The sequence below is a fragment of the Tilletiopsis washingtonensis genome, assembly GCF_003144115.1.
Source record: "Tilletiopsis washingtonensis strain MCA 4186 unplaced genomic scaffold FA09scaffold_24, whole genome shotgun sequence".
Lineage (NCBI taxonomy): Eukaryota > Fungi > Basidiomycota > Exobasidiomycetes > Entylomatales > Tilletiopsis > Tilletiopsis washingtonensis.
The window spans coordinates 304,533-320,661 of NW_020312021.1; the positions used below are offsets into that span (position 1 = coordinate 304,533).

Genomic DNA, 16,129 nt, shown 5'->3' on the forward strand with positions numbered 1-16,129 from the left:
GGCCACGTGGCTCTGCGCGACGCGTCTCTTGGGCGGAGCGACGCGCGCCGCGCCGCGCTGCCGCTGTGGTCGCACGCTCCGCTCGCCGTTGTGGCCCTCGCCGCTCCTTCTCGATCCGCCGCTCCGCACCCGTCACTGCCGGTCCGTGCCCTGCCTCGCTAGTCACCTGCCCTCCGCACCTGCCGCCGCCGCCCGCTTCCTCCGCGCCAGCATGTCGCGCGAGAACAAGGCCGTGCTCATCGTGCACGGCTCGCACACGCTGCGCGCCGGCTACGGCATCCACAACGACCTCTTCCGCCGCCCCGCCTACGAGCTCACCGCGCGCGTCGGCCTGCCGCGCGCCTTCCTCGCCGCACGGGCGTCAACCTCGGCCGAGGGCGTGGCAGCGCTGCCAGCGGCGGAGGACTACGTCGTCGGCGACGAGCTCGACCAGCGCATCAGCGCCGGCGAGCCGTTCGAGATCTACTGGCCGGTGCGGCGCGGCGTGATCCAGGACTGGCAGGCGTGCATCGCGCTGTGGTGAGTCGGCGCTGCTGTGTGGGGTGCTGCTGCGTTGCTGATACTGCTCAGGCGGCATCTGCTCTTCCGCCTCATGCCGCTGCGGCCGAGCCTCAACGACTCGCCCATCCTCCTGGCGCTGCCGGCGCCCGTCTCGCGCGCGGCGCACTCGATCATCACGCGCGTCTTCTTCGAGCTCTTCAACGCCCCGTCGCTCAGCATCGTCGAGACGCCGCTGCTGAGCTCGTACGCCTGCGGCACCCTCTCCTCCGTCGTCGTCGACGTCGGCTGGGAGAGCTGCAGTGTCTCGCCAGTGCTCGACTGTGCAGTGCAGCATGCGGCGCTGACGCGCTGCAACGTCGGCCTGCGGCACTGTGCCCTCTACCTGGCACACCTGCTGCGGCGAGATGCATCCCTCACGGATGCCCTCATCAAGCTGGACTCGCGGCACGCGGCCTCGACCAGCCGGACGGGCGAGAGCGCTAGCGATGCCCAGGAGACGCTGCATCAGTCCTTCGCTGCATTGGCGCTGCAGCTCATCCACGAGAAGCACGCACGCTTCGAGGCCGGCGACCTGCCTGCCGGCGCCGAGCAGCAGAACGACGACGAGGAGTTTGATGTTGCGGCGGCGCTCATTGCTGGGCGGGAAAAGGCGGCCATCGAGGAGCAGGAGGCGCGCAACAAGGCGGCGCTGGCGGGCTCGGATCCAGAGGCACAGGCCATCGCGGCCAAAGCGGCGTCGCAGGCCAGCAAGCCGAGCGACGATGTGCAGCCCGGAGCGAATGACGAGGAGGGTGCGGTGCAGACCGTCTTCCGCGGCGTCAGGCTACAGGTCGGGCCCGGACCATTGGGCCAGGTCGCTGAGCCTCTGTTCAACCCTGCCGTGCTGGCGAACGTGCGCGGCATCGACAGCGGGCCGGACCTGGGCCAGCGCTGCTTCGGTGCCGGCTCGCTGCCGGACGAGAACATCGATCTGGACGCGATGGAGCGCGCGCAGGGCTCGAGTGCGCCGGCCGCGTCTCGCTCGCTGCCGGAGCTGATCAGCATCGCGATTGCCTCGATCCCCGAGGACGACAAGCGAGCGCTGCTCTGGGAGACGCTCGTCGTCACGGGCGCGCCGACGATCGGGCTCAAGGGCCTGGCAGGCGCCGTCACGGCCGCGTGTGCCAACTACGTGGCGTCGGCCTCGAGCAACAGCGGCGGCGGCATGGGCATGATGACGGGCGGCATGGATGGCACGCCAGGCATCGGCGCCGCAGAGCGCAGCTCGGCGCAGCCGACCAACGTGCGCAGCCTGCGCGTGCCCGACTACTTTGCCGAGTTCAAGGAGCGCACCGACCTGGCGCCCTTCCTCGGCGCCACGATCTACGGCAAGGTGAGACGCTCGCCTGTTGCTGTCGTATGGCACCCTTTCCTGACCGTGCGTCCATCTGCAGCTCACGTTCAGCGACCCCTCGGGGCGGAACTACGTCAGCAAGGCGGCGTACAACGAGCGGGGCCCGGCCGCCTCGTTTGCCGTCCTGTCGGCATGAGCAATGTATACTTAGACGCATGAGACTTGTGTGGCAGGTGTAGGACAGGCTGCTTCGGTGTGCTCGTCTGTGCGCAACGCCTTGATGCGAGTGAGCGCGGCGCTGTAGTGGCTGTTCCCCGTTGCAGCGCCTGCCGGCACCGACTAGCACGACCCGCCTCCAGCGCATCGAGACTGCTGAGCTAGGTCACGCTGGCACCAGGGCTGGCCGGCTCATGCCACGTGGCAGGTTCTTGGTCGACTTGCACCCTGAGAGAGCTCGAGTACATAAGAGGAGAGGGCGGATGCTGCAGAGTACTGCGCGCGAGCATCCGGCGTGTCCTTGACGAGCCGCACAGGCGGCGTCAAGACGCGCCACGAGGCCGCCACATGGCTCAGCTCCTCACAGATGTAGCTCGTCCCAATTCAAGCATTTTAAGCCGATCCCATCCTCCCTTTGCATAGCGCGCAAGCTGGCGAGAGGGCAAGGAGTGTGAGGTGGCCAGCTGCTCCCACGGCGCTCAGGGTGCGCGGTACTGCAGATCACGTGTAGTCGATGACGTCGGTGCGCGGCGGCGGGGTGGGAGCGCAGCAGCCCCGCGCCCCGCCGGGGCGGGTGCGGCGCGGCAGTGCGCGGCATGGCGCGATTGGCCGCTGGCCCCTCTAATCAGCCAGCCAGCTCGGGACCCTCTCCTCTCTCCACACCCACTCCCACTCCACCTGACTGCCCAGCATGCTCGTCGTGCCCTTCCTGCCCGTGCTGCTCGCCTCGCTCAGCGCCGCATCGCCCATCTCGCTGCAGCAGGTCTTCCAGGCGCCCGCCGACGGCCTGGCCGCGCCGCACGCGCCCACCGACCTCGTCGATGCCATCGTCGCCGACGCCGCTCGCGCCGGCGCCGACATCCACGCCATGGGCATGAAGCTCGGCGCCGACGGCCGCGCTGCTGCGTCCGCGCCGCTCATCGAGGCTGCGCGCGTCGTGCACGGCGCCGACGGCCCGGCACCGGGCGGCTGGGTGTGGAAGAGCTGCGGCGATGACGGCGACGCCGTCGAGGTGACGAGCATCCAGGTCTCGCCCGACCCGCCGAAGCCGGGCCAGAACCTCACCGTCGTCGCGTCGGGCATCGTCAAGAAGGAGATCAAGGTGCGTGTCAAGTCTGGCGCGCTCAGTTGTCTGGTGGCGCACATGTGGAGAGCGCAGCAGGTGGCGCTATGCATGGAGGCCTCGTGCGCAGCGCAATGGTCGCTTAGCCTCATGCAGGGCTGCGAGTCTACCCCTGCAATGCCTTGTCGCTGACGCCCGCACGCTTCAGGCTGGAACGTACGCCGACGTCGTCGTCAAGCTCGGCCTCATCCGCCTGCTCACGCGGCGCTTCGACGTGTGCGAGGAGGCAAAGGAGAACAACGCCGAGCTGCAGTGCCCCGTGCAGGAGGGCACGTACACCATCGAGCAGACGGTGCAGCTGCCGCGCGAGATTCCGCCAGGTGAGTGCAGCGGTGCAGCGTCGTGTGAGGCTGCGCCTGACAGCCGTTTCGCCCTCACAGCAAAGTTCAACGTGCACGTCAACGGCGCCACGCAGGACGACGAGCCGCTGCTGTGTCTGGACCTCAGCGTGAGTCTGCCGCTGGCGTGCGCAGCAACGCCTCCGCTCACGCACAGCTCGATGCAGATCGACTTCATGCACCACCGCTAAGGGCTGCGCGGAGCACGGACTATAGACAGGTCTCTCACCAGCCCGCGCCGGGCGGCAACCAAGCGCCACCGCCTCACTATTCGCCAGCCTCGCAGCTCTGATGCGGCCAGCAATGCATGCGCCTGATACCGTCCTTAGATTATGCATTACACGCTACTTCTGTGCGCCGCGGACAAAGTACTCGGACGCATTGGGCGGCGTGGGTATGTCGGCCTCCTGCGGCGACGTCACGACGGGCCCAGGCAGAATCTTGGGGTCGGCGTCGTGCTTCTCCTCCTCGCGTGCTCCCGATGCGCCGATGTGTGGCGCCGGCCGGCCCTCCAGCTCGTGGTGGTCCCCGCCTCTCTTCTGCGATGCCGCATCCTTGTCCTTGACTTCCGTGCCGGCGAGCTTGGCGCGCACCGCCTCCACCTCCTCGCAGTGCGGGAAGTAGCCAGGCACCTTGGCTGATGCGTCCTCGGTCTCGCTGCGTTGCGCCTCGCGCTGAGGGTGTGCTGATGCCGGCGTCGTAGCCGTGGAGCTGCCGCCGTGCGGCTGCGCGCCCTCGAACTGGTCAGGCGAGGCCGAGCCGGTGCTGTGGTGATGGTCGTCGAGGCCAAGCATCGAGCCAATCGAGTCGAGCCGCCGTGCAAGCGCTCGCGTCGGGTGGAACGACTCGGCTCGTCGTTGCGGCGGCGGAGCGGGCGCATGCTGCTGCGACTCCTGTTGCGAGCTGCTGCCTTGCCGCTCCGGCGCATCGGCAGCGTCCTGCGTTGGAGAGCCGCACACCGGCATCGGAGACGCTGCCATCTGGCGCGAGATCTCATCAGACTTTGTTGAAGGCGTGTCACTTGTGGCAGAGGCGCTTGACGCGTTGCGCCGCCCGAGACTGCCGCGCTTGAAGCGCTGCACCGCGCGTGCGATGGTGCTGTGGCGCGCAGGCAGTCAGCTTCGAGCAGCCTGGGCCACAGGGATGCCGACATGCTCACAAGACGCTCGCGATGCGGTTGATGGCGCGCTCGAGGTCCTCGTCGGTGACCTCGAGCTCGATGCTCTCCGAGTTCTCCTCCTCGTTCAGCAGTGGCTCCTTGCCGTTGTTGGTCACCCAGGGGTCCTGGCGCATCTCCTCGCAGGTGGTCCGCTTGTATGGATCCTTCTCCAGCAGTCGCTTGAGCAGATGCTTCAGCTCGGGCGAGAGGTGATCCGGATACTCGGGCCTGGCGCTGTGTGTCAGCAAAGGCGGCTACCCAAGAGGTCATGAGCGACTCACTCGTCCGACTTGATTGACTCGTACAGCTCCAGGAATTGGCTCTTATCGAACGGCAGATGGCCCACAACCATGCAGTACAGCGTCACGCCGACAGACCAGAGGTCGTCCGCCTTCCCGTGGAAGTCGCCATGACCAGCTAGCGGTGCACAATGTCAGAGAGACAGCCGAGCGCTGATGCATGCTACGCACCCGTGCACAGCTCCGGGCTCATGAACGCCGGACTGCCTGCGCTCTTGTGCAGCGTGTCGTCGCCGGGCTTGAGGAACATTTCCGACACGCCAAAGTCGACGATCTTGCACGAGCGCCCGCCGTCTGCGAGTAGGATGTTGTCCGGCTTGATCTGCACTGGCTGTCAGTATCCGCGTAAAGGGCAGGCTGCGCATCGCAGGCTCACATCTCTGTGCACAATCTCGTTCGAATGCAGGTAGCTGAGGAGCGGCGTGAGTGAGCGCATTCCACGCGCTGGCTCGAGCAGGACTCACGCGATGCCGAGCAGGATCTGGCGGAAGTAGTGCCGTGCCCGATCTTCCGGCAGCGGCTCGACAGACTCGTGCAACTTGACGTCGATCACACGCCCGTCTCTGCGAGCAAGCGGCACCCGTCAGTTGTCGGCAACATGCTGCGCACAGAGCACCACTCACGGGCAGTGCTCAAAGACCATAAACAGCCCGTCCTTCGAGGGGTCGTCAAGCACCTCGTACAGCTGCACTACGTGCTCGTGGTTGAGCTTCTTGAGAATAGCGATCTCGTGTCGGATCAGGCTGAGCGGATCGTCACCCTCCTCGCCGCCATTGCCCTGGCCCTTGGGTGCGCCGCCGTGCGAGTTGTTGCGGCTGCCCTCGGACTCGCCTGGCTTGAGCTCTGACAGCGCCTCGACGCCGCCTCCTCCACGTCCGCCGCCGCCGTCCCGAATCATGCCACCACGCCCGCGTCCACGACCCGAACGCCGCAGGTTCTGCGCCCGCGAAGTCTTCCGAAGCCGCGTCTTGCCGAACTCCTTGACCGCCTACATCGCCAAGCCACGTCAGGTCGCCAGACAAGGGCGCTCTCCACGGTCGCACTCACGAAGGACACTGACGGATCAGCCAAGAGCGACGCCTTGTGCACTGTGCCATAAGCTCCGCGCCCAATGACCTCCTCGAGGCGATACTGATTGATGATGCGCGAGCCATCCTACGTGCCGTCAATCAACGTCAGTGGTCCGGCCTGGCGAGACACCGAAGCCATGCTGCCTCATTTGCCAGGACTCACCGCCAGCATGGAGCTCTTCGCATCGAGCGTCTCCTTGTACTCGAAGCTCTTGCCGCGGCTGTTGTGCCGGCTGTGCGCGGCGGACCCACTGCCGCTGGCGCTGCGCTGGGAGCTCGCCGCGGCGCTCACGGCGCTGCGGCTGCTGCTGCTCGACGGCGGCATGTGCGGGCGCGAGGGCGACGCCGACGGCTGCTCGGCGTCGGGCGCATGGCGCAGCGGCACGTCGGCCGACGGCGAGAGCGAGGCGGCGCTGAAGTCGCGGGCGTGCACGCGGGGCGCCTGCGCCTGCGTGCTGCCGCCGCCGCCGTTGGAGGCGCCGGCGCCGGGCGTCGGCGTGGGCGAGGCGGAGCGCGAGCCGGACGGCGAGCCGAGCGGAGGGTCTGAGATCTGCTCGGCCAGCGGCGACGGCGTCGAGGCCGAGAGGATGGGCGAGCCGCTGGGCGAGCCCGAGGGCGAGGCGACGAAGGCCATGTGCGCGGTGGCAGCCAGGCTCACGCGGGCACAGCGGGCGAGATAGGGCGATGCGAGAGCGCGCAGCTAGAAGGAGCAGGCTGCGCGAGAGAACGCCGCAGCGGCAGCAGCAGCAGCAGCGAGAGGCGCGAGCCCGATGCAAGCGAGTGAGTGCGGTATGGCGCAGGAAGCTGGCCCGCGAGATGCTGAGCAGGAAGCAGGCAGGGCAGAGCAGATGAGGGTGGGTGGAGAGACCAGCTGGGCGGCTCCGGAACGGCGGCTGCTGCATCTCGCGCCTTACGCGCATCCCGCCCTCCGCACGCGTGCATCGCGGCGGCGGGCGGGCAGCAGGAACGCAACGGACGCGCTTCTGGGCCTGATTGCTCACTTTGCGACTCTTTGTGGCACACAGTCACTCTGTCTGACCTTCCGGAACCCCTCAATTCGCACTTTGGGTGCCGGACCCGGTGTGGACGCGGCCTGATGCTTCCCAGACAGCAGGGAGAGAGAGGCTCTCGTCCGCCGCCTCGTGCTCGCTCTGGCGGCGCCGGCCCCTCCGCGCCGCGCCGCTTCTGCCAGCACCACCAGAGCGGCAGCACCTCGCTTCGCTTGCGAGCGCAATCGCATGAGACGTGCGGCAAGGCGCAAGCCTGCATTACATCTCGGCGAGCCCAATCCGAAGTCAGAGCGTCGCTAGCGAGGAGCGGAGTTGGGCGGCTGCACGCTTGGCTGCTGCCGCGCTGCGCTCTGCACCGCACGGCTGCATCGCTGCACCCGTGGGAAGCTCGGAGCCGCGAGGCGGTGACCGACCGTCCCCAGCCGCCGCTCGAGCATGCTCGAGACTAGAGAGCGAGCGAGCGCGAGCACACCGAGACTGGTTGGCACGACGGGCTGACACATTCGCATGCAAAGAGGTGGTATTGATGGGGACGCGCCGCCGCCGAAGCGGCAGCTCACTCTACTGCGCCGTGGCGCCGGGTCGCTCGACCTCCGAGCCGTCGAGCAGCGGCAGGCCGAGGCCGACCGTAGGCGTCGACTGGCCTGCACGCAGCGAGCTGCCGGGCGAGGCATGCTCTGCGGTGCGCGGAAGCGCTCGCGAGGCATCGGCGCCGGCGTACGGTACCGCAGCGCGTGCGGGCGTCTGCTGCACGGGCGTCGCGAGCGACTCGTCGGCGCCGTCGTCGGTGTCGCTGCCTGCGTCGGCGTCGCTGGCACGCAGCGCATGGCCAGAGCTGTAGCTTCGCACGGGCGGAGGGCCTTGGAGCTGAGCCGCACGCATGCTTCCCGGCTCTGCCTCCTCGTCGTCATCCGACGGATCGCTGAGGCCGAGATCGATGGCGCCGCCCTGGATCTGCTCCGACAAGGTCTTGCCGTTGTGTTCTGGCTCTTGCGGCGGCGGCGAGGCCAGCGTCGGCGATCGCAGAGACGTGAGGTACTCGTCCTCGCTCAGCATGGGCTGGGAGCGCGAGGCGAAAGAGAGGGAGTTGTTCGACGCCATCGGCGGCTGATGCATGCCGAAGCCGAAGCCCGCACGCGCGCTGACCCACTCGTCGCTCTCGTCGTCCAGCGCACCAGCATTGCCCGGCGCTTGCGTGCCATGCTTGACAGCGCTGCGTGGCAGCCAGCCTCGGCGGTTCTCGCGCCCGCCAGGCTCGCCGCCACGGTACTGCTGGGTGGTGCGAGTCTCGCGCTCCGTCGTCGGTGCAGCGGAGCCTAGGCGCAGCGCCTTGAAGAGAGAGTCGATCGCTGCCTGCGCCTCGTCGGCGCTCAGCACGCTGGCTAGGACCATCGTCATCTGGAGCAGGCGAGGCGATAGGCTGTCGCTGCCCATGCCTGCGCTGATGGGTCCGGGCGTCGAGATGCTGGGTACATGTCCGACCTCCGAGGCGACAGAGACTGCCTGCCCCCTAAATGCCATGCCCTTGGGCCCCGTCTTGGCGCCAGCATAGGTCCCGCCGCCCTCAAGCTCGCGGATCGACGAGAAGAGCGTGACGAGCCGCTCGTACAGCGGCAGCACGACGCGGTCGCGGAACACGGTCAGCGCAATCGTGCGCACGTCAATCCGCTCCGTGCGCAGACCTTGAAAGGCGGACGGGACCTTGCGAGGCGTTTCCGGCTCTCCAGCTGCGAAAGAGTGCAGAGCTTGCGCGCCGCTGGAGGCACCGCCCGTCCCGCCCGCCGAGCTCGACGCGCCAGTGCTCTGTCCAACGTCCGACGAGGTCGTGAGGCTGACAAGCACCGAGTCCGTCTGCAGCGGCAGAAAGACGCCCTCGATGTACGGCAGCACCGAGCCAAAGAAGAACGTCCAGATCTCGACGAGACGGCCCACCAGGCGCAGGTCGTCATACCCGACGCTCTGAAGCTTGGCGTTGAGCGTGTACGCGCCAGTCGACACCAGGGCCGCAAGATCGGTCGAGAGTGCATCGAGGGCGCGCGCGGGACTGCGAGCGAGTGTGCGGGCGATGTGCGTTCTGCGACGCCTTGTTCAGCTCCGACGCGGGGCGTGACTGCTCACCAGACACTCACTGCACGCTCTGGTTGAGGTCCTCAATCGGGCTCTTGAGCCCCTCGCCGTTGAAGAGCGGCAGGACGCGCACGCAGACGCTCTGCCACGCGTCGGACGCAGCACCCGGCCCGGTCAGAGGGCCGTGGTGGTACGAGGTGTCGCGGCTGACAGAGCTGGAGCCTGCACTCATGCTGCTGGGCAGCGCCGCAGAGCCTGCCGATGGCGAGACCTCCGACACGCTGAAGCCAGGCCCGAACGTGACTTGCGAGCCACCCGGCGCGGGCGAGACCGTCTGTCCAGTGCTGGCGCTCGGGGGCGCAAAGCTGGATCCGCCTACGTCGCGGTCATAGTTCTCGCCGAATGCAGAGAGCATGGCTGACTGGCCGCCCGAGCGCTCGAGATCGCGCACCATGAAGCTGACGTCGTAGGCGCCTATGGCGCGCGCATTGACTTGCGCGCCGCCTGGCGTCATAGACGAGGGACCGCCTTGCGAAAGGCCCAGTGCGTCGCCGAACGAGTCGTCGCCTGAGGTTGTGGCGCCGGCAGAGACGCCAGGCGTAGGAGTGCCGAGCGCAGCAGCGGCAGCCAAAGCCTTGAGGTGGTCGATGCGGTTCTGCTCGACGATGCGCACATAGAGCGGCCGCGCAGGCGTCGAAGCGTCGGGTATAGACGCCAGCGATGAGTCGAAGTCTGGCGCAGAACTAGAGGCGGACGCCTGATCGCCGAGCGGCACGGCAAGCTCCAGCCGGGTACAGCCGGTGTTCTCGAGCCGCACGCGCGTATAGCTGGCCTTCGGGTCGGGCCACAGCGAGCTCAAAGAGGAGCCCGTGTCGTGCTGCGACATGAAAAAGCGCAGCAGCTGCGGCATACTCGGGTCAGGAAACGTGCGCACAGCACAGGGCTCTGCCTGGCTCACCTCTGCAATCGCGACGCCGTGCGCTACGACGACCACGTGCCCGCCGTCCGCCTCGCCCTCAGCGCCGCCGCGCAAGCTCTCGATGCGCGGCAGAATGTAGCGGCGAGCTGCGCTGCGCATGCGCGCGCCGACTTCCTCGAGCGACTCGCCCTGCGGGTACTTGTGCGTGCGCGAGTCGGTTGGCAATGGCGGAGTCCAGTCTAGCACAGCCCGTCAGCATGCCGCGGAGCGCAGGGGCCTCGGCTGCGAGACGCACCTGGATCTGACCATGCTCGCCCCTCAACAACGCCAAAGTACTGCTCGCGCAATGCCCGCGTGTGCACAAGCGTCGGCGCAGGCACAGTTTGATTGGCCTGTGCAGGGCGTCAGCGGCACGTCCTCAGAGGCGAGCCCTGCGCCCGGCGACCGGAGCATTCGCACACGCACCTCGACGATCTCGCCGGCCGTCTCGCGGGCGCGCTTGAGGTCGCTCGAGTAGACGGCCTGCAGCTGCTGCCACTGCAGGCCCTTGCCGAGCGCCCGCGCCTGGGCGCGCCCGAGGGCCGAGAGCGGCGCATCGCGGTGGCCCGCCAGGATGCCGTTGGCGTTGTCCTCGGACTGCGCGTGGCGCACGAGCGTGACGGTGAGGATACCGAGGCCCGGCGGCGCGGGCGCCAGCGCTGTGGAAGCCATGGCGCCGCCACGAGGGGGAGCGAGCGCGCAGCGAGAGCGTGAGGTGGAGGCAGACGCGGCGTGAGGGTCGAGGCGGTCGTGAGCTGGATGCTGCGGCGCGGCAGGCGCTGAGAGCAGTCGGTGGTCGTGAGAGGGCGTGAGGCAGTGGAGAACTGCGGCGAGGTCGTGGAGCTGAGGTGAGAGTGGAAGCTGAGCTGCGCTCCAGGGGCTCGAGGCCATCATGTCATGCACGGTCACGCAAGCGAAGCGAGCGAGAGGCCGCCGTGCCGCGCAAAGCCGCGGAAGTCAGCCCTGCACTTGGTCAAGCCTCGACGCTGGTGCTGCTCCTCGTCCACCTAACACGCAAGCCGCCGGCGTGATCGTGAGATGGCATTACGGGAGCGCAGTGAGCCTAGAGGCCGTCTCAAGAGAGAGATGGAGACATGAAGCACGTGGGAGACAGGCGTGGAGGGGGGCATGCGAACGACGCCGCGTGGTTCGTGGAGGCGTGGGGGCGGGTATCGGGTCATAAGGCAAAGGGAGAGGGACATGCGCTTCAGAAGCTCATGGCACGCATGCGAGAGCCGCCCTCGGGCACCGGGATGGGCACGGCGGGCGCATGGCCGGCAGCGGCGCGCTCGGCGGCAATGATCTTGCTCTCGCTGAGCTGCGTGCGCGCATCAAACGACTTGGGCGACTTGAACGTGTAGCCGACAAAGGCAAGCTGCTTGCGCATCTCAAGCAGGCGCTCGCCGTGGTCCTTGTCGCGCAGCATCGGATCGCGCGGCTGCTCCACGGGCGCCGGCTGGCCGTCCTTGGCCGCCTCAGCGGCGCCGGGCGCCGGCAGCGGCTCGTCCTCGATGCCCTCCTCGAAGTGCTTCGTGTCGGCGGGGTGCGAGAGTGCCGGGCGGAACGGCGCCTTCTGCGTGTGCAGCGCGCTCCAGTCGATGCCGCGGAACCAATGGTGCGCCATCAGGTCGTCGACGCCGTCGGCCAGGCCCGAGGGCGCGCTGCTCGTGCCGTTGCCGCCGGGCGGCGCAAAGCCGCTGCGCTGGCGCGAGCCCTGCAGCAGCGAGTTGGGCCGGCTGACCGACGCCGTCGTCGTGCTGCCGAGGCGGTCCTCCTTCTCGCAGATGAGGCGCGTGATGAAGTCCTGCGCCTCGCGCGAGATGCGCGGCTTGGGCGGGAAGCGCAGCGTCTGGCGCCAGTTGAGGATCTTCTGCCGCGTCAGGTGGCGCGACTTGGACACGAACGGCGGGTAGCCGTACAGCATCTCGAACACGATGACGCCGAGCGACCACCAGTCGCACGACTGGTCGTAGCCGAGGCCGCGCAGCACCTCGGGCGCCATGTAGTTGTTCGTGCCGACGACCGAGTAGGCGATCTTCTTCTTGTTCTTGTCGCGCCACGTCAGCACGTGCGTGAGCGGCGTGCCGTCGTGGTTGCGGTCGCTCATGACCTCGTTGAGCTGGCGCTCGTCGAGGCCGGCGCCCGGCAGGCCCGGTGCTGCGCCGCCGACGGCCTTGCGCGCCGCCGCCGCCCTCGCGCGGCTCGCAGCGCCCGTGCGCGAGTCCTCGAGGTCGATGCCATGCTTCTTGAGCATGTTCTTCCGCTGCTGGTCGTAGTACGCGCCGTCGTGCGCCCAGTGGAAGCTCTGACACAGGCCAAAGTCGGCCAGCTTGATGTGGCCGGCGGCCGTGAAGAGGAAGTTGTCGGGCTTGATGTCGCGGTGGATGTAGCCGAGGCGGTGCGCCTCGTTGATCGAGAGGATCATCTCGGCGACGTAGAACTTGGCAAAGTCCTCGGCGAAGATGTCTTTCTCAATGAGCAGGTTGAGCAGGTCGCCGCCGCCCATGAACTCCCTGGCGCCAGACGTCAGCGGTTGCGAGCGCGGCACACGCCTCGCAGCGCACTCACATGATCAGGTAGAGGTGGTCCACGTCCTGGAAAGAGTAGACGAGCTTCACGATCCACTTTGCGCTCGCACTGGCGCTCGCGCTCGTCATGAGATCGCGCTCGGCGCGCACGTGGCCCTCCTGGCCCTTGCGCAGCATGTCGGCCTTGCGCAGCTGCTTCATCGCAAATAACTCGCCCGTGCCGCGCTCGCGGCAGAGCGCCACAACGCCGAACGCGCCGTGGCCGATCGTCTTGAGCTTGGCGAAGCTGTTGACGTTGACGCGCGCGCGAATGTCGCGCAGGTACTCCGTCTCGTTGGCGATCCACTTGGCGCGGATCGCCTCCTTGCTTGCCTCGGGAATGCGCAGCGAGGCCAGCTCGGCCTCGAGTCCGGCGCGGCGCGTGTCGCGCGCGCGGGGCGCCTTGAGAATGCCGTAGTACAGATTCTCGAAGAAGATCTTGGCCGCTACGCTCTTCTCGACGGTCGTCAGCGAGGGGCGCAGCGCAGCGCCGGCATTGAGCGCCATGCGCTCTGGCAGCGTCTCGGCCGTCGCCTGGCGGTGCAGCACAAGGCCGCCCATTGGCACGTCTGCGTCGCGCACGACCATCGACGTAGGCCGTGCCGCCGGGTCAGCAGCGAACAGCGCGCCGATGCCTCCAGGTGCCGCGCCCGGTAGGCCCTCGATGGACTTGGGCTCCACAGCAGGCATGTATGCGAGATAGTCTGGCGCGTCCATGCCTGCCTGTGCCGGCTCCGGCGACTGAGCGACAAGCATGGTGCCGCCCGTGTTGCTGCGCGGGAATCCCGGCGCAATGGGCCGCGCTGCAGGCGACGGCGAGGCGCCTAGTCGTCGTCCGGGCGGCGAGGAGGGTGGGGTACTCAGCTCAGCAGGGTACGGCGCGTCCTGCGCCTCGCCGTCGGAGCCGCGCTGCTCCTCGGCGATGCCATTGAACGCCTGGCGCGCCTCGAGAGGGCTGTTGCCGCTGCCGTGACCGATCGTGGCCGTCGTTGTCGTGCCGATGGTCAGCTGCGAGACCGTCTGGCTGAGGCTGGGCGCGCCATTGACGATGTGCAGCTGCCGCGGCTGCTCTTGGATGATCGAGTCCTGGTGCATCGCCGCCTGCACCTGCGCCACCGCCTCGGCCTGGTCGCGGATCGCTTGCTGCCGCATGGCGGTCTTGATCGGGCCGATCCAGGCGGGATCTATGGGGCAGGTCAGCGACGCGCGTGTGCTTGGCGCAGAGTCTGCAGCTCACCAGCAATCTTGCCGACGCCATCTCGGCCCCAGCGGCGCAGGATCACCTCGGCCTGCTCGGCATCGCTCGCGTGTGCGGCGTGGACAAACGTGCCGGCCTTAGGCGCGCTGATCATGTCGACGCTGATGCGCTTCTTGGCCGCGCGTGTCACGGGCTGGTCCCAGCTGCCGCTCGGCGTCGCCTGCGCGGTAGCGTAGGACGACTGCGAGGGCGCCGCGCCCTGGCCGGGCGAGCTGCGCGCTGGAGGCGCAAACGGATCCCCAGGGGCGTCGCGGTTCACTGCCTTGCGCAGGCCGCCAGTAGCGCGCGACAGTGTCGCCTTGATGCGCGACGGAGACGAGGGCGCCGCAGTGTTCACGCGAGCAGGTGCCGGACCGGGCGCCGGCGAGTTGTTGACTAGCGAGAGGATGTCGAAGAAGCCCTTGTGCTGCAGGAGATGCGCGAGTCAGCGCTGATGCGGGCGCCCAGCATCTCTCCATCAGGCCTGCGACTCACCATGAAGGCACTGCCGGCGCGCGAGTCCTCAAAGGCGCCGGGCGGGCTGTAGTACGCCGGCTCGGGCGAGCGGGCGTAGCCCTGCTGGCTGTCGTGGCTCATGTAGGCGTGCTGTTGCTGCTGCTGCGGCGGCGGGCGCGCGTATGCGAGTGGCGCCGGCGACGTGACGCTGCGGTGCGGCTGCGAGGCGTAGGCGTACTGCGGCTGCGAGGCGTACGGCTGGTAGGCGCCGGCGGCCGAGTGCGGCTGCTGCTGCTGCTGGCTGTTGAAGCGCGCCGAGGGGCTCTGCGGCGGCTTGCTGGCGGCGGGCGGCGAGCTGGGCTGGCCGTAGCCGAGGGGAGCGCGGATGCGTTGCGGCGGCGGTGCGATGTAGGACGGGCGCATGCGCTCCTCGGCCTCGTACCAGGCGTCGTGGCTCGGCGGCACGGGCAGCGGGCGGGCCCCAGCTGGGCGGGCCATGGGATGCGGCGGCGGGCGCGGAGGTGGGAGAGCGGAGGATGGAGGTGAGTGCGGCGGAGCAGGCGGAGGCGCGGCGGAGGCGCGGCGGCGTGCGCCCGTTGTGTGCTGCCCGGCGGACGTTGGCGGCGGGCGCAGCGCAGCGGCGGTGCGAGCGCAGATGAGGCGGCGGCGGCACGTGGAGGAGCGCGGCGCCCAGACAGAGGCGGCGACCTCGCAGCTGCGGATGGCAGTCGTACGCTGCAGATGAGAGCCTTTGAGGAGCCGAGGAGCCGCGGCCGCACACGAAGACGTCGACGGAGGCCGGAGAGGGAGATGGCGGTGGAGAGAAAGGAGGTGCGCGGGGCGCGGCGAGGGGCACAAGCCCGGCGTGGCGCGCGCGCGGCCGGCTCCTGAGCGCGCCGCTGGTCTCGCTCTCGGGGCATCCGCCGGCTGCAGAGCGCGGCGCTCTTGCGGCCGGGACCCACACCGCCCTTTTCTCCGTCCGTCCAGCTGCACTTCTTGCCTCGACGCAGCCGGCGCTGCCCCAACCGAAGCGACTCGCGGCAGGCTGCGGTTGCGGTTGCGGGGGCGTGCCGAGGCCGAGGTGTGCTTCTCCACGCGCGCCGTGCGCACGGGTCCCACGCTGACAGCCAGGCACGGGAGCAGTGTGCCGCGCGTGCCGGCGCGCCCCTGAGCGGGCGGAGCTGCAGCGAAAGTGGCACGGCGCGCACAAAGACACTGGCGGCGCGCCTGCCCCCGCCTAGCGCGCCGGCGCTCCCGCCGTGCCGCCGCCCAGCAGCCTCACCTGCACCTGAGATCACGTGTGGCCCCCCAGAGCCAGAGCCATGGCCGCTCCTCGCTGCCGCAGCAGCTCACTGTCAGTCTCTCGTCTCGTGATCACCACAGCTTTCTCATCGGGCTTCTCGAGGACGGTGGCACCGTCTCGCTCAGACAGGCACTTCAGTGCACGGGCTGTCATCCGGTCGGCGGTGACGAGGGTCTAAAGTATATGCAACCAAGGCGGACAAGCGTGGAGGATGAACAAGGGTGACACGACGCGGCGAAGCGATCAGGAGCTGGCTGGGATGAGGCGCCCAGTTATTGTTCAGCGGGTGAAGTAGACGGCCTGGCAGAGCGTCAGGCTGTTAAAGACGGCGCGGTGCTCGGCGCTCGGCACCTGCGCCACGACGACGGCGTCGAAGGTGCAGTCGAGCCAGCTGAGCGCCTCACCAGACGGGTGCGCAAGCACAAGCACAAGCAGTCGGCGCTGCCGACTCACTCCGCTCCTGGTACGTCCCGTCGCCGTGTAGGGAGTCGC

At 68.6% G+C, this 16,129-nt stretch overlaps 5 protein-coding genes across 5 annotated transcripts; 2 read left to right on the plus strand and 3 right to left on the minus strand.

Moving 5' to 3' along the window:
* Positions 1-89: 89 nt before the first annotated feature.
* FA09DRAFT_322986 (hypothetical protein) lies at positions 90-2,030 on the plus strand (the record flags this gene model as incomplete). The annotated part of the gene is made up of 3 exons (XM_025741071.1): positions 90-519; positions 571-1,873; positions 1,935-2,030. Exons 1-3 carry the CDS (start codon positions 212-214, stop codon positions 2,028-2,030), a joined length of 1,707 nt encoding a protein of 568 aa, XP_025595488.1. The 5' UTR covers positions 90-211.
* A 975-nt stretch (positions 2,031-3,005) lies between these two features.
* FA09DRAFT_285556 (hypothetical protein) lies at positions 3,006-3,624 on the plus strand (the record flags this gene model as incomplete). The annotated part of the gene is made up of 3 exons (XM_025739888.1): positions 3,006-3,152; positions 3,322-3,493; positions 3,554-3,624. Coding segments are annotated over 3 exons (390 nt in total), but the record flags the coding sequence as incomplete, so codon positions are not given.
* Positions 3,625-3,826: 202 nt separating this feature from the next.
* Positions 3,827-6,458, minus strand: FA09DRAFT_312623 (Pkinase-domain-containing protein). The gene is made up of 9 exons (XM_025740699.1): positions 6,203-6,458; positions 6,017-6,124; positions 5,593-5,957; positions 5,434-5,532; positions 5,346-5,379; positions 5,141-5,291; positions 4,952-5,087; positions 4,671-4,898; positions 3,827-4,609 (listed from the first exon to the last, which is right to left on the minus strand). Exons 1-9 carry the CDS (start codon positions 6,362-6,364, stop codon positions 3,856-3,858), a joined length of 2,037 nt encoding a protein of 678 aa, XP_025595490.1. The 5' UTR covers positions 6,365-6,458; the 3' UTR covers positions 3,827-3,855.
* A 1,152-nt stretch (positions 6,459-7,610) lies between these two features.
* On the minus strand, positions 7,611-10,746 carry FA09DRAFT_341414 (hypothetical protein; the record flags this gene model as incomplete). Its single annotated transcript, XM_025744448.1, has 5 exons — positions 7,611-9,123; positions 9,179-10,017; positions 10,075-10,274; positions 10,331-10,427; positions 10,501-10,746. 5 exons carry the CDS (start codon positions 10,744-10,746, stop codon positions 7,611-7,613), a joined length of 2,895 nt encoding a protein of 964 aa, XP_025595491.1.
* A 350-nt stretch (positions 10,747-11,096) lies between these two features.
* Positions 11,097-15,145, minus strand: FA09DRAFT_363119 (kinase-like protein). The gene is made up of 4 exons (XM_025745554.1): positions 14,374-15,145; positions 13,879-14,305; positions 12,643-13,825; positions 11,097-12,587 (listed from the first exon to the last, which is right to left on the minus strand). Exons 1-4 carry the CDS (start codon positions 14,830-14,832, stop codon positions 11,282-11,284), a joined length of 3,375 nt encoding a protein of 1,124 aa, XP_025595492.1. The 5' UTR covers positions 14,833-15,145; the 3' UTR covers positions 11,097-11,281.
* Positions 15,146-16,129: the final 984 nt, after the last annotated feature.

Excerpts from the sequence above, each read along its gene's own strand:
- FA09DRAFT_363119 (XM_025745554.1), bottom strand. The coding sequence starts at position 14,832 with ATGGCCCGCCCAGCTGGGGCCCGCCCGCTGCCCGTGCCGCCGAGCCAC. Across the intron at positions 14,306-14,373 it reads GCGCCGGCAGTGCCTTCATG|CACAAGGGCTTCTTCGACAT; the intron begins GTGAGTCGCAGG and ends CATCTCCTGCAG. Across the intron at positions 13,826-13,878 it reads TGGCGTCGGCAAGATTGCTG|ATCCCGCCTGGATCGGCCCG; the intron begins GTGAGCTGCAGA and ends CCTGCCCCATAG.
- FA09DRAFT_312623 (XM_025740699.1), bottom strand. The coding sequence starts at position 6,364 with ATGCCGCCGTCGAGCAGCAGCAGCCGCAGCGCCGTGAGCGCCGCGGCG. Across the intron at positions 5,088-5,140 it reads GAGCCCGGAGCTGTGCACGG|CTGGTCATGGCGACTTCCAC; the intron begins GTGCGTAGCATG and ends GTGCACCGCTAG. Across the intron at positions 4,899-4,951 it reads GAGTCAATCAAGTCGGACGA|GCCCGAGTATCCGGATCACC; the intron begins GTGAGTCGCTCA and ends ACACAGCGCCAG.